A 16,644-nucleotide genomic window follows, 5' to 3' on the forward strand; every position below is an offset into this window, starting at 1 on the left:
TTCTTAATTTTCCCAAAAATTGTGACAAAAAACTTACAACTTCAAAAAAGTAGCCGTGCCTCTTACTTTTTACAATTGAGTTGTTGTCACCAATATAAAATGTAGCAGAATACATTTTGGCCTAAATTTATGAAGAAAGATTATTTATTTGCTACATTTTATAACCGAAATTATAAAAAAAGTTTTTTTTTTTTCAAACTTCTGTGTTTTTTTGTTTATTTAGCAAAAAATAAAAACCCAGTGATGATTAAATACCACCGAAAAAGAGCTTTATTTGTGTTAAAATAAATTGATAACGTTTTCATTTGTGTACAGTGTTGCATGACCCCGAAATTGTCATTCAAAGTGCGACAGCGCTGAAAGATGAAAATTGGCCTGGGCAGGAAGGGTGTAAAAGTGCCCTGTATTAAAGTGGTTAATAATGTGACATCAGCTAGATCACTTTACCTTGGTAATCTGAGTTGTGGTGGTACTACTGGTTGTTTCAGAGGTAACTGTGTGGGCAGTAAGCAGAATGCCAGGTTCTCCGTCACTGTTAACATCATCACTCTGTTAAAAGAAGCAAAAATGTAAGTCTATGGCAATATACCTTTAATCTAATCTGCTACATTCTTTCATATTACATGTAAAGTAACAAGCAGAAAGTTGGCAGATTAAATGTTTGCATATTAAATGTTGCATATTAATAATATTACTGATCAACAAAAAGATTCCAATCTGAATGAAAAATGGAATATATCTACATCAAATTAGATTTAAGGTAAGCCCACATGTTTAGGCCTCTGCATAAAGTGTTTATATAGAAAAAGTGCGCTGAATAAAAATAAAGTAAAGCTGCAACCTTAGAACCAATCGGGGAATGTGATAGGATATAAAAAAAGCAGGTGCGCTAAACTTATGAGTGTCAACCAATCAGGTTGAAGTGAACAACTGCAATAAGGTGCAACAATTAGGTAAACTAATAACTAATACATATGGTGAATAAATTGATGAGTACTCTGATATGTCACAAAGAACAAAATAAGTGAGTCAATCAACAGTGTAAAAGTCCAAATGCCACTGCAATAAAGGTGAAACAAACATAAATGAATTAGGGTGCATAAAGTCCAAAACAAAGTCTGTAACAGATGTAAAGATATCCAGGTAAAATTCCACAGCAACTTCAAGTGCAGGTGATCCCACCACCAGGTTAAGAACTGGCCCCTTACCAGAAAGTAGAAATTAAGGACGTATAAGAAAAATCCGAACGAAAAAAAGAACGTCTCCGTTGACGTCCACTTTAGGAGGAAACGCGTCAGAGAGGAGCGCCGCATCGTCATCACCCATCGCCGCGGACCGCACTGCAGGCGGCCGCGGTTACCCTCTCTTCGGTACAGTCCCGAGGCTTGATTTTATACAACTCATGTAAGTGCGCCCTGTAATTTTTTAATAAATAGCAAGAAGGTACTGCAATATTGTCTGGTCTCTATTTCTACGAGATACCGTGGGGACAGATTGACTGACTCCAGCGGGGAATTATCCAGATTGAGGTTGCCCAGGATAGAAGATGCTGACCATCCAGGAGAGCTTATGATTAGCCCTATACCATCCCCGATCCGGTAAGAGGCTCATCCTCTCGTGCTCTCTAGCTTTCTTCCACATCTAAGCGCCTTCCCTCATCTGGATTTTTCTTATAATTTCTACTTTCTGGTAAGGGGCCAGTCCTTAACCTGGTGGTGGGATCACCTGAACTTGAAGTTGCTGTGGAATTTCACCTGGATATCTTTATATCTGTTACAGACTTTGTTTTGGACTTTATGCACCCTAATTGATTTATGTTTGTTTCACCTTTATTGCAGTGGCATTTGGACTTTTACACTGTTGATTGACTCACTTATTTTGTTCTTTGTGACATATCAGAGTACTCATCAGTTTATTCACCATATGTATTAGTTATTAGTTTACCTAATTGTTGCACCTTATTGCAGTTGTTCACTTCAACCTGATTGGTTGACACTCATAAGTTTAGCGCACCTACTCTGCATAAAGTATTCATAACAGTTTCATGAGGAAGTATAAAACAGTCATTAGACTAGCTGGAAATGAGTAGAGGGAACCTGTGCTTTGCCCTTACAGGTTCACATTGGGCTTTAGAGCATACACAGCAAATAGTTTTCATTCACTTTCCTGATGCTTTCATCTACCACTGGCCAGGTAACTCAAGAAATACCTATTGATTTTAGGTATTGAGGAGTGTGACACTCCTCCTGCCTCTTCACACAGCAGCACCTCTGTGCCTGCGCAGCCAATCACCAGGCCCGAGTGCTGTGATGTGGCAATGCCACAGTGCTGAGTGGGAATGTATACACCACAGTCCCTATGTAAGACCTGACCTAAAATGTACACAGGAATGTCAGGAATCTGGGAGTGAGATTGTAGCACCGTGGGAGCAAGTGTTGGGTAAGCAAATGTTACATCTTTACAAAGTAAAATAAAATCAGTACTTTGCCTAAGTTTAGTTGCAGTTTTACTTAAATTAGACCTAAGCATATTGCAAAGTTGGTCACATAACTCACATTGTCTTTTAATGTTTCTTACATTTTCATGTCAGGATATTTACATGTGTCTTATTGCTATGTTAGATGAAGCAACTTCATCTGACTACCTGAGGCTCAGTTCAAGCAACATGATTTGCAGTTTTTCTTTTGTTACCTTTTTTAAGGACCATGGATAACAAATACAGGATCTGTATTGCTAGCTTAAAGCAAAACAATTTCATAATCTAGAGCTGAAAAAAATTCTAGTTATGAAACCACATCATAAGTGTGTATCAAGCTCTGTATTGGGTAATATGTAATGTGGATGTGAAGTCTTGTTTTTGACAGACTGCAAGCAAGCAGGCTATTATAGCAGAAGAGATATGCAATATCTCTTCTGCAATAATATATACCTACCTGCATGTAAACTGAGCTGTGCATACGCCTTGCCAATCCTTGTGCGCCAGAATGAGTGGCTCCTGCGCATTCGCAGGAGTATCATCATCCCACACTGGCCAATGAGTTGACCGGAAGACCGGCACACTGTAGAAGATGCTGGCAAGGGACAGGGACGATTGGAGGAAAGTTAAGTAAGGATTCCTTTAATTTTGCTTTAAATGTATAGGCCATTTCATTAAAACAGTGCGGCAATAGTGATTTGCAAATTGCAGTAACCAATAGCAACCAGATTTTACCTACTAGTTAGAATAATGAAAGATGATTCTTATGGCCAGCAGTGAAAAAAAAACATGATTCAGGGGCATTCAATAGAATCTTAAAAACCAGCAGACAACATTGGGTTGACCACTGTTGTTCATTAAGGCTAAAAAGTTAAGTACCAGTATTATTTTAAGGGCACTGGTTTCTAAAATATTTACATTCCGAGTTCTGAGTTACTGTACTCTATGCATGGTTTTAAAGAATTCTGGGCATGGTTTCCAAAACCACATAGCTTTAGGTCAATACTTACTTTTGCTGCCTCATATGTGATTGTTTTAGTCTCTGTGTGTACCAAGGGAACTTCCTTGGTAGGTATTTGCCCTTTCTCAGCTACTGAAGCATTAGAGATGGTCACAGTTTGTGTTTTCACCAGGGGAGGCTGCACAGAAAAGCAAAATGATATTAGAAAAAGTCTGATCATCATCCCTTTATTTAGATAAGGATTTCTGCATATGTTTTTCATAGGTATCTTATGTAATAGAAGGGTGTGTGTGTGGTTTGTGGTGTGTGTGTGTGTATAGTGTATGTGTGGTGTGTATTGTGTATGTGTGTGGTGTGTAATGTGTGGTGTGTAGTGTGTGTGTGTGTGGTGTAGTGTGTGTGTGGTGTGTAGTGTGTGTGTGGTGGTGTAGTGTGTTCTCTAAAACCTCAACTCAAGAGTCTTTCACAATACATGGGCTTACTTAAAGTGAAAGAAAAGCCTTATACTTAAAGTGGTTCAAAATGCAAAAGGATTTTTTTTTTTTACCTCAATGCATTTTCTGCACTAAAGTAAAAAACCTTACAATGCCTGTGCCTCTCCTCATCTCTCTAAACAAACACTTACCTGTTACCACCTTCAATCCAGCGCTGTCCCCACCGGCAGCCTAGCTCTCCTCTCTCCCTGCATTCACAAGACATAGAGGCAATTATGTGACAATTATATTCTGGGAGGATGGAGCGGGGCCGAGCCATGCTGTACGTGTATTGACGCACACAGCCCAGCTTGGGAGCAAGCCTGCATGAGTGGCCCCAGAGCCCACAGCTTGCTATGGGGGCACTCAGAAGAGAGGAGGAACCAAGAGTACCAGCAGGGAACCCCAGAAGAGGAGACTGGAGGAGACACCAAAAGAGGAGATTGGGACTGCTGTGTGCAATACCATTGCACAGAGCTGGTAAGTATAATGTGTTTAATATATATTAATTTTTAAAAAAGGTATTTCTTTAAATACTCTCCCGTAATCATTAATGTAAGCCAAAATCAGAATATGTCCCAAAATGCAAAAATCACTATATATATATATATATATATATATACACACACCTTTACTTTGCAGTATTCAGTGCCTGTCATGTGACTGGAATCCCTTTCCTTTCCAAGTCTAACGACAGCCAATGGCCAAGTTTACTGAGGACTAGCAGTATCACTTTCAGAAGTGACCCTGCTCTTCTGTAGGCAGTGGGCATATACAAGATGGGAGGAGCTAATCATAGATTCCCCTTTCAGTGCTCTTTGATGAATGAGGATGCTTGTGCATTCTCATTCATGAGAAAATTAAGAAAAAAAAAAAAAAATCAGTTACACAGAAGGGCTGGTAGAAGTTCTGGTCCACATATGCAGCTGTGCACAGGCTATGAATTAAGACTGGCTGCAGGTGAAGGAAGATGGATGCAGGGACAACTGTCAGTGTAGCTGGAAGCTTTGAGGTGTCAGCACAAAATCACAGTCCACAATGCCCACTGTGCCTTGTGATCTGTCTGGATGCAGGAAGCAACTAGCCGAATTGAGTACAGTGAAAGCAGTCACAAGCAGGCTGGAGGCACTGGGAGAGGAGAAAGCCGAGTAGCTGTTCACAGGCTTCGTACCTGGATATTATTATTATTATACAGGTTTTGTATAGCGTGAACAGTTTACAAGGACTCAAAGGTCTGGTCCAGGAATTGGATGACAAGAAGTCAGGGGATCTCTGCTGGCTGTGCTTTAGAGACTGGATGCAGGGAGTGCTGTCAAAGAAGGGTTGGAGGTGCGGTAAGTGGGGAGAGTGCTCTCCAGCCTCTCCCAGTGCCTCCAATCCTGCTTAGGAGAGCTTTCACTGCACTCAAGTCAGCTAGTTTTTTTTGTGAATTTTGTGCACCGAGAATGTACCCCTTGATCATAAGGCACAGTGGGCATTGTGGACTGTGATTTGTGCTGACACCCCCAAAGGTTCCAGCTACACTGACAGTTGTCCCTGCATCCAGCTTCCATCTCCCATCGCCAGTCTTGACTTATAGCCTGAGCACAGCTGCATATTTGGACTGGACCTTTTGTCAGCGCTGAGCTGTGGACAGGGCAGGAACGGCTGGCTCAGGCTTTCATCGGCATGCCGAGAGGCTAAGCCAGCTGCCGGTCAGGCATCTGGGGGGGATTTCAACATTATTGTTGGGATACCCTACAGAGCCTAGACCGGCTCTGTGACATCAGCTGACAGCAGACTTTAGCCAGCTGTCAACTGAATCTGGGTTGCAAGAATGCAGAAATAAGTGCACTCCTGTGACTCACATGAGAAGTATGGCCAAAAAAGCCTTTCCTATACTTCTCCTTTAAGTATACATTTTAAATGTTTTTTTGTAAACTGCCAAATATATCTGCAATTGTGTTCTGTGGGATTTACCTTCCCTTGCATAGCCTAAAGGCTGACATCTTCTCTACTACAGCTTCTTATGTCACCTGCCTACCTAATGGCTAGGAACAAACATCATGACATGCTGAGGTTTTCACTATTCTATCCACCTCATATAAAATATCTAGATGCCTCTCTCACCTGAAAACAAGCAAGACTGATGGCATTTTAGAATGCAACACAGTCCTACTAAGGCACAGAAGATACCCTCTTACATGGACTGATACCTGCTGTGCATACAATTTTGAGATCATCATATAAAGCGAGATTACAGTACAGTAATTTGCATTTTCATTTTAAGTAAATATATCACCTAGCGATGCACCGAAATTTCGGCCACCGAAATTTTCGGCCAAAAATGGGCTTATTCAATTTCGGGCGAAAATGGGTTAAATATGCCGTAACTAAAGATGGCCGCCGCTGGCGCAGCACAGGTTTAAAAAAACCCGCCTCTAGCCAGTGGCCCGCCTCCCGGTGATGTCACTACTACTGCGAACTGTGCATGAATAAATGAACACACCGGGCTGGCGAGCGGCCGATAATAGCTGTAACTATGTGAGCGCTTCACTTCCCTGTCAGGCGCATGTATCTCCGTTGACAGGGAAGTGAAGCGTTCACATAATTATAGCTATTAGCGGCCGCCCGCTTGCCAGCCCGGTGTGTTAGTTCATTCATACACAGATCGTAGTAGTAGTGACATCACCGTGAGGTGGGCCGCCGGCCAGAGAGGCGGGTCTTTTGAAAGGAAGGACACCGGAGGACTGGAGCTGAGAGTAAGGAGATTGCATTGGGATTGTGAGGGAAGCTAAGGCAGGGGGGGGGAGGGATGCTGAGGCGGGGGGGGAGGGACGCTGAGGCAGGGGGGAGGCACACTGAGGCAGGGGGGGAGGGATGCGGAGGCAGGGGGGGAGGGATGCTGATGCGGGGGGGAGGCGCTGAGGCAAGCTTACCAATGGTATTAGTATTATGCAGCATGAGGGGGTTAATATATTGCCACTGCTGGTCACTGATGAATTTGTGACCGACCAGTGGCAGTTAATTAACCCCTTTGTGCTGCATTAGTGCAACCAGTAGCAGTGCAACCAGTGTCACTGGTTGCACTAATGCAGCACAAAGGGGTTAATTAACTGCCACTGGTCGGTCACTAATTCATCAGTGACAATACATTAACCCCCTCATGCTGCATAATACAAATACCATTGGTAATTAAATTAACCACTATACTGCGACAGGGTGGCAGCTACAGGTGTACGCCTGCCTTTTTTTGGTGTATGCCCCTGTTCTATCTATTTTAAAATTATTTGGGGGAAAAAAGTCATTTTCGGTTTTCGGCCAAGGGCATCCTGCATTTTCGGTTTTCGGCCCAGAATTTTCATTTAGGTGCATCCCTAATATCACCGCACTAATTTGTGTTTTATGCTGCTGTATAATCTTTTCCCTCCACTGAACTCACCTGTTAGAAGGTTTATGTTTCAACCCCAGCGAAGTTCACAAAGAATCCCGACTTTAAAAATGAATTAACCTTTTAAATCCTAAACTCAAATGAGGACTTTTTCTGAATATGTCCTACCACTAAAGTGACGTTACATTGCTATTCCACATATAATTTTGTCTAAAAGGAACAAAGTAAATCTAAAATAGGAAACAGCAATTTGTTTATTTCATTCACAGAGACAGTGATAATGACATAAGCCCTATAGAATAGTGTCCACGGGAGAACACTAGTAATAGAGTTATTAGTAGTAATAGTAATAAGCAAAATACTTAGAATAGGTGATAAAACATTGAGCAGAATCAGAAACTATACACAATACAGATTAACAAAGGAAAGAAAATGAATAAAGTATTTTTAAAAAACAAAAGTACAATCATACCAGTGAATCTGTAATATACTAGGGCAAGAATATTAAAATACACATTTTACAATAAAGGCAAAATAAAATCAGGCTTAACAGGTGAAAAAAATAAACTATATTATTAATAGAAATATTATTTGTTCACAGAACAGCTAATATCAATCAGAATACATACTCTAGTAACACTAAGAATGGGCAGATACCATCCTTACAGTCTCCTTCAAATGACATCATGTTGTTAGTAGAACTTTTACCAGACTGTATTATTAATAAACAACTTGCAGCACTCATGAAAGCTTTACAGCTTAGCCAGTAGGGTTTACCTGAGGACAAATCCTCAAGTAAAAAAGAAAAAAAAAGTAAAATATTATATCAGTAATATCTTAATGCCAAGGCCCTAATAAGGCTATATATAAGTATTCTGAAGGCTAAGGGCTCAAGACAACAAGATATGCATAAGGTGGAAAACAAAATATGCAGCTTGGGTAACAATTCACAGAACATGACAAACAATTGCTGGGGACATACTTCATATAATCTTCTAAAAGTATTTACCGAGCTGGCAAATGAATTATAAAAATAGGGAAATCTGAAGTCATCTGTAAAAATAAATTCATAACATCAGAATAGAGACTGAAAATGTTGAAATAATATATAAAACTGACTTGAGGCAGTGTTTAAGTTACTTTTAAATTGTAAAGGGGTTGTTTGGAAAACCTTTTCTATATAAACAAGGGGAACCAACGTCAAACGGTAATATAGGTGTAGTAAACCACACCAGAGGAAATATAATAAACATTTCTTTATAAAGGCGCTCATAGATTGACAAATACTACACTAAATGACCAAATTTATTTAAGGCACTAAAGTGCCTCTTGGGAAGCAGGGCATATTTTCTAGAGGCAGGACAGTAGACATTTATGTAAAAGACAGAGAAAGTAGATGTGTTGGCCTATAAATTCCAAATACAACTAGTTTCCAAGAATTCCCTCTTATATGCATTCCTTCCATTTTCTATACATGAAGCCTATCATATGGTAAAGCTAATATCAGAAGGAAAGCTTTCATACAAGGTGCTCTTCCACTGAAAATCAGACAAACATATCCTACAAAGTGACTATGAACATAATATGTCAAACACGTTTTAAAACACTAGTTATTTAATTAAAGATATTCCCATGGGCTCCATTATTAATGCTTTGAAAAAGGCTAAAGCACCAAAACAGACACGTTGAAATCTACATTTCATAAAAATATATAAGCAGCAGCTTAGATAACTATTCATATCTGTGGTTTCATACTTTGTATGCATGTTTTAAGTGAATCTTAGGATGGATTTGTGTACCATCTGAAGAAACAAGAATGCATTGCAAAAGCATAGTGAACCAAGGAATCAATTACGAGAAACTATTTATACAAAAGCATCATAATAGCAAAGTGGTGCTGGAAGTATGAAGCCTGCTACAATCTAGGAATCTTCTTAAGATACAGTTTCTATTTCAGTAATCATCATATAAAGCATTAATACTAAAATTGCTGACTTTTGAGGACACGGCAACAGTCCATCATTGAGGAGTTCATGTTTCCATTATGCCTGTAATTTACAATAATAGAAAGGGTATAGGCCACCACATGGATGTCCAAAAGTAGTAAACGTATAAACATAAATGATGACATCTAAAAGGAAGAAAAGAGAAGCTGAAGAGTCCAAATACAGATTCCATTGTTAGTGGTCCTGATCAGTTCCTTGGCCTTTGGAAAGGCATGAGACATTAGAGGCAGTGCAATGCAGAACTGTAGTACAGTTAGCTGCGTTTATACAAACACACATATATAAAGATAAAATCCAATAGAATGAGCCCAAGAACCTAGCACACAAGTTGTTTAATCCAAATAAAAAGCTTTTATAAGAAAAAAAAATATGGTATTTTCTTTATCGCCCATCAAACTGTGGAAATTCTTAAACAGTCAGGATGTCCAAAAGCAGTTCCGGGGGGGTTGGGGATGTGGAAATCCTACTGCAAGAGTATCTGAAGGAATCAAAACCTAAGGTAGGATAGATGAAAAAGGGCTTACCAATTTGGAAATTGCCTTGGCCAAGGGAAAGACAACAAGGATCAACCTGGTGCTGAAGACCAGGGCAGAAAAACACCACTAAAGGGAAGAAAGTACTACTGGAAAGGGCCATGGGTCTCAATCAGCAAATGGAGGACTAATCATGCACCAAAAATTAAAAAGTGGAAGAAAACTGCACAATGAATCATAAATGTTTACAGGACCAAGACCAAAAGTAAAAAAAAAAGAAATAATAATCATGTCCAATAGCAGAAAAAATAGGATTTTTGTACTTACGGTAAAAAAGATTTCTCTGAGTTCATCGACGGACACAGCGCTCCATAAATCAGAACTACTGGTTTATATTGCCTCCTCCAGGAGTAGGACTAGGCAGAACAAAAAAACCCTGGCTATACCCATGGGCCATCCTCAGCTGATATATAACCCCCCTCTCTGCTCTAGGTAATCAGTTTAGTACCAAGCAGTATTAGAAGTATTACATGCATCAGAACTCCATAGAGGGGTGGGTGCTGTATCAATCGATGAACTCAGAGAAATGAATTTTACGTTAAGTACAAAAATCCCATTTTCTCTTTCGTAAATCGATGGACACAGGGCTCCATAAATCATAAATACTGGGACGTCCAAAAGCAGTGCCAAAAGAAAAATGAGGGGTGGGGAAAACAACCGAAGGCTAAACATTAGAGACCTTAACCAGGACACAGGAGCCTTAACCGGGTCACAGGAGCCCCATCTAAAAAATAAAAGTTTAAAGAGAAAGTAAACCCTCCTCTGACACTTTCCCTATAGGTAAGCCTATGATGAGGCTTACCTATAGGTACTGTAAATATCTCCTAAACATGCACCGTTTAGGAGATATTTACCTTACATGCAGCCAGTGACGTCACTGGCGCATGCGCTTTGAAGGAACGGCCGCTCGTGCCGTTCCTTCAGAGACCCGTGCCGTGACCATCGGCTCCCGCGCGCAGGAGTGACGTCACCGCGGCTCCGGCCAATCAGATGGCCGGATGCCGCGATCCCGGAAGACGGGCGACTGGACATGTCGCCCGTCAGAGGTAAGCGGATGGCACGGCGGGGGCTCGTTCTAAGGTAAGTATTTCATAATGAGCTAGTATGCGATGCATACTAGCTCATTATGTGTTTCTCTTACAGGTTGCAAAAAGAAGAGAATTTTTTTTCAGGTTTACAACCTCTTTAAAGAAAAACACCCCTGAAGAGGGAGCAGACCCTCTTAAACAGCAGCCTGCAAAACTTTGCGGCCAAAAGAAGCATCCGCAGATGCCAAAGTATCTACCTTTTAGAATTTTACGAAGGTATGCGCCGACGACCAAGTTGCCGCCTTGCAAACTTGCGATATTGGTGCCTTATGACAGAAGGCCCTAGAAGTACTCAGCACCAGAGTAGAATGCGCCCTGGCAGGGAAAGGTGGAACCTGACCTTTAATGAATAAGCCTGAATCACCCTCTGCTTGATCCATCTTGGGACGGTAGCCGAAAAAGCGGCCAGCCTTTTTCTTGGTCCGTCCATAAGCACAAAAAGTGAGTTTGACCTCCGAAAGGACTCAGTAGCTGCCAGATACACACGAATCGCATGAACTATATCCAAGGTATGCAAAGCAAATTCCTTGGGATGAGCCGGCCCTGGACACAAAGAAGGCAACACAATGTCCTCATTCAGATGGAAGTCAGAGACAACTTTGGGCAGGAATGATGGACAGGGACGAAGAACCATTTTATCCCTATAGATTACTAAATAGGGACTGCAACAGGATAATGCTGCCGATTCCGATACTCTACGGGCGGAGGTAATAGCCACTAAGAATGTCACCTTCTGGGACAGAAAGGTAGGCAAGGGGATCTCCCGAATATTCTCAAATGGAGGTTTCTGGAGAACTGAAAGTACTAAATTTAAATCCCATGGCGGCAAAAGAGACGGTACAGGTGGAGCCACATGTCAAACACCTGTGAATAAAGGTACGAACTAAAGAGTGAGTGGCTAGAGGTAGCTGAAAGAAGATTTGCCAGGGCAGACACTTCTGATCAGAGCCCTGTTGAAGAAAGGTTAAGATCCGAGCCACACAAAAGAGTCGAGGATGAGCACCAATCAACTCACACCAAGAAATGTACGCTTTCCATGTACGATGGTATATCTTGCTGGAAGAGGACTTCCTCGCCTTCACTATAGTAGGGATCACTGATCCAGGGCAGACCTCTATCTCTCAGTACCTGGCTTTCAAATGCGAAGCCATTAAATCCAGCGACTGTAAAGTAGAATTGGTAGATCAGCTATTGAGCCCAAGGGAGGTTTATGGCCACCAGACTGATCGGAAGATCCTTGCACTTGATTCCTCGCAGGAATTGCAGAAGAAGCCTGAGCCGAGGATAATACTGGCCTTACCATGGCCCTTTGACATCTGCGGCATCTGCCAGAGGAACCTGTGATCTCACCATGAAGCTCGGTATCCTTCTGTGGAGCCGAACCTGCTAAAGTAGCTGCATGAAGGACTGTGCAAACAGAACTGTCTTGAAGGTGGATACCACCAGACTCAGAACCTATGTATCCAAAATGGGAGAGAGAACTATCTGTGTGACAGCAGCCAGTGAATCACGGCCTGTGGTTCCTGAAGTCTGTCCAGAGGAAGGATCACCCTGGTCAGATTTAAGCCCCGTACACACGCATCGAAAATTGGCAGGGAATTTTCGTCCAACGTCCGATCTGCCGATTTTCGGCTTGTTAGTATGATGCTTCCGACAACCGAATCCGACTTTTCGGCCGAAAAAAATCTGGTGTGCAGACTATAAAATTTTTGTTGGCCGTCAAAACACGGCCGATTTTCGTGCAGTCAGTACAGATTTCGACAGGGAAAAATCTGATGAGCAAGTCTGGGCATGCTCAGAGAAGAAAACACACAAAGAAAGCAAACCAACACATGACATCACTTCTGATGTAGATTTTTGTTGGGGGAGAAAATTCGTGTGCAGTCTAGGCACATTCCAACCAACAAAAAAAACACTCTGGACAAAAGTCGGACGATCGGTCGGCCGATAATCGCTGCGTGTGTACGGGGCTTTAGAATCAGTATAACAAAGAGAATAGATGCTCCTGCGCTTGAGGGGTTATTTATGCGACTTGGATAGCTGGAAACTGACCTTAGCTGGTATTGTCATCGTCCTGCTGTGCTGCCACTCATAAAGGGTCAGGGAAACCTCAAAGGAAACTGAAAAGAAAAAATGCAGAGGGTGCACCAGCCTAGCGGATTACCTTTAAAACTATTTATTGTTTCAAAACGTATGTACATCATACTCACAAAGATTAATAAATCCGGTCATCGCGTCATTTCAATGCCATTTGTACCTCAAATTAGCTCTGAGGAAGGGGGGGGGGGGACACCCCCAAAATGTGTATGCTGTATTTAGAGGTCTACATCTTATCACGTCTGTACTAGCGAACTACGCCCAGTGGACTTTTTCGGTGGACTTACTATCGTACTTTGTGCCTATTATTTATCCATTTTTGTGAGTATGATGTACATACGTTTTTAAACAATAAATCGTTTTAAAGGTAATGTGCTAGAGTAGCCCTAAACAGGCTATCTCCCTAAAAGGTCAGATCAATGAGAGCTTTCTTAGAGGCTTGGTTTGCGAACCAATTCTTAAGCCACAGCACGCGCCTAATCACCACCGCTGAAACAGAAATTCGGACAGCACAGGAGCTGTATCCAAAACTGCATCACAAATAAACTGTAGCCCATGGACCAACCAGTCCGCTAAATCCACATAAGCCCTGGGACCTGCTGACCCCCTAGGCCCTGGCGCAAAAGCTTTGCCCATTCAGTTAGGGTCTGAGACACCAGGACTGAGGCAAAGACTGGCCGCAATGTCAAACCAGCCATAGTAAACATACTGCATGCCACAGCCTCCGCTTTCCTGTCAGCCGGATCCTTAAAGGATAGGAATTCCTCTACTGGGATTATAGTAGCTTTGTTCAGCCTGGAAACAAAAGGGTCCACCACTTTTGGACTAGTCCATTTTTTTTTTTTTAAAAGGGACTCCTCAAAAGGGTAACATACAGCAAAACGTTTTGGGACCACATAGAGTAATTTTGGTTGTTCCCATTCTTTAAAGGAAAACCTGTCAAAATAAGGCACATAATGAAACACCTTTGGAGTGCAAAGTGACTTATGCGTACCAAGCGACACAGAAATGTCCGTGGTTACATCAGCCGCATCCCCCATTTTTTAAAGTCTGATGCACTGCAGTGATAAGTGCGTCTACCAGCGATTTTTATTTCACTGCTGTGACCAAGGAGGAATCATCCTCACAATCGGATGGATCTGGGGGTGCGATATTAAGCCCCCCTGGACAGGCCGAATCTACGGAAGCATCAGGCTCAGAATCACATGAGACAGACTGAGCAGGGAAAGGCAGGGGACGCTTCCACCTGGGCCTTTGCCCACATGCCACCTCCACCGGGACACTAAGGACCGCAGGATCACTGTCAGTGCAACCATGGGAAGCTGGGGTTCCGAGGGACCTGCCACCTCCTCGAGGGGGCCAGTGGGGGAGATGTGAACCTGAGGCTTTGCAGTACACAAACAATCTTTTGGCACCACTAAAGGATCTTACCCCAAAGCTCAGGGTACCTATCAGCAGAGAGAGAGAGATAACAGAGACCCCAGAGGACTCACCATACCGATTGGAGGAGCACCGAGAATTTGGACCCAGCATCACCATGGACGCCATCCCTGTTCATATGTCCTGGGCACAGGAAGAGGAAACTGAGGAAGACTGATTACCTAGAGCAGAGAGGGGGGTTATATACCAAGCTGAGGACTGCCCAAGGGCGTAGCCAAGTGTTTTTTGTTCTGCCTAGTCCTACTCTTGGAGGAGGCAATATAACCCTGTAGTTATGATTTATGGGGCGCTGTGTCCGTGGAACAAAAGAGAAAAATCATTTGGACAACTACAGGCAAGGATAAACCCTATCATAAATAACCCATGACTTCAGGGAAAGGAAGCTAGGACAGCCAGAACATGTCCAGAAAAAAAATCATCCTGTCAACAGTCAAAATTGAAGTCTAATGCTCCAGACCTTTGACTTCAGGTAGAGGGAGATCCAGGGTGATACCTGACAGACAACTAATCTTAAGGAAATATCCATGGATGCGACAGCCCTAAACATAAATGCAGATGGAAAGAATCCTTAGCTGGAAAATATTTTAGGGTTGCTAACCCTAAATCCTTCTTAAGGAGAATTTGTGGTGACCAACAAAACCTATGTAAAAAAAGGTAGGCAGGGATGAGGATATATATCGTAATGCAAACTGAGGGAAATTATAAAACTTTATGGAGGTGAAGAATTTGCAACTTTCCAGATGAAATCCAGTGGAGGTTTGATCAAAAGACCAACCAACAAAGGTATCCCCTGACGACTCAGCAATTGTCTGTTCCAGAAAACAAGAATCAAGTAGGCAAAAGGATACATCCATTAGGAGAGACCTCCCTGGAAGGGACCATTATTTCCAGCTTTTCCAGAATTTGGCAAATAGCATCCAAACTGCATGGAGATAAATTACCAAGGAACTCAATAGGGTGAACAAAAAAGCCCCCACTTGTAAAAGTAGGAGGGCAACTTCATGCGGAAGGTTGAATAGATGAGATGGGGGCTTCTGGCTTTGGGATTTGCAGCTTGAGTGGGATGTAATGTCTATGAGTTACTACAGCAGTAGTATACAAACATTGGGGTTTCTTCAGCCCTATCTACAGATATCCTGCATTAAAGAGAGGATTTGACCCTGTGCTGGAGAGGTTTACTTTAAACTATATGATCCACTGTGACATGGAGAAATATTGCAACCAAGGCAGGGAGTCTAAAAGTCTGTCAGTGAAATCCCTATAGGAAAGGACACCTTCAACCTGTTTAGTAGTTTGGTTGTTAAGATGGATGCCTGGAGAGTCAATAGTAGGCACTGGCTACATATCAATAAAGAGCTAGTCCCACTGGGCATAAAAAACAAGGCCGAGAATGAAGCTGCACTCTTATAGTGTCACAGTGTAAGGTTTCTTCAATGAAACAGGATTCAGACATCGTTCCCTGCCCTAGGTCGCACCCCACTGAAGGGTTTTTACCAGATCGGGCATACTTGATGATGTTCTCTACAAATAAGCCCAATTGGGGTGACATGCATCATAGGTGCACGGCTTAGGGTGGGGATCATTTTGGAAGCTGTTACACTAAACAAACCATATGAGTGTTGCTTTGTTCTCTGGAAAACGCTTCTTTACATTGTCAGCAGGGGCACATGACTCCAAAGGGCATTTGCAGCCTTTGTAGAGGCAGGTATAAATTGGGAAGGTCTTTGCAGCTGTAGAAGAGCTAAAAGACTGGGACAGCATGATGATTCTCCAACTGCATGATAGAACACACTACATCAATCAGGTTAGAAATAACTTCACATGCTGGTGGTTTTTTAGCGCTCTACAGTTGTGTTTTTTTTTTTTTATGTACATTACAAGGATTTTACAAACTTTGTTGCAGATCCTTATCTTTTGTTTGTCTGTATCCATGTGGGAAAGTTAGTCTAATGGGCGTGGTTTCATAATTATCAATCAGCTGTGCACCTGCAGGGCTCTAATGAGGAAAGCTGCTGGGCCTGCATCCCTTTAGGTGTGATTTCCTATTGGAAGTAGCTCACCAAAAACAACATTTTTATTGCAACTGATGCCTGAAATCTGACTTGTATCTTAGGGCAGACTTCAGGGAAAATTGGTGATCCAATCTCACAAGCAGGAAATTATGTTTCTGGGGGACGTTCTGTACACATTGTGTACAGAA

At 42.2% G+C, this 16,644-nt stretch overlaps 1 protein-coding gene across 11 annotated transcripts in view; it reads right to left on the minus strand.

The window, feature by feature from the left end:
- The window catches only part of EPB41 (erythrocyte membrane protein band 4.1), a 367,791-nt gene that overhangs the window by 18,165 nt on the left and 332,982 nt on the right, over positions 1-16,644 (minus strand). For all 11 annotated transcript variants that reach the window (XM_082247681.1, XM_082247679.1, XM_082247680.1 and 8 more), the window contains 2 exons: positions 3,487-3,615; positions 448-549 (listed from right to left, as the gene is read on the minus strand). In XM_082247681.1, coding sequence (XP_082103807.1) covers positions 448-549; positions 3,487-3,615 — 231 coding nt within the window. The remainder of the gene's footprint in view (positions 1-447; positions 550-3,486; positions 3,616-16,644) is intronic.

This window comes from Pelophylax lessonae, assembly GCF_965119305.1.
Source record: "Pelophylax lessonae genome assembly, chromosome: 2".
NCBI lineage: Eukaryota > Metazoa > Chordata > Amphibia > Anura > Ranidae > Pelophylax > Pelophylax lessonae.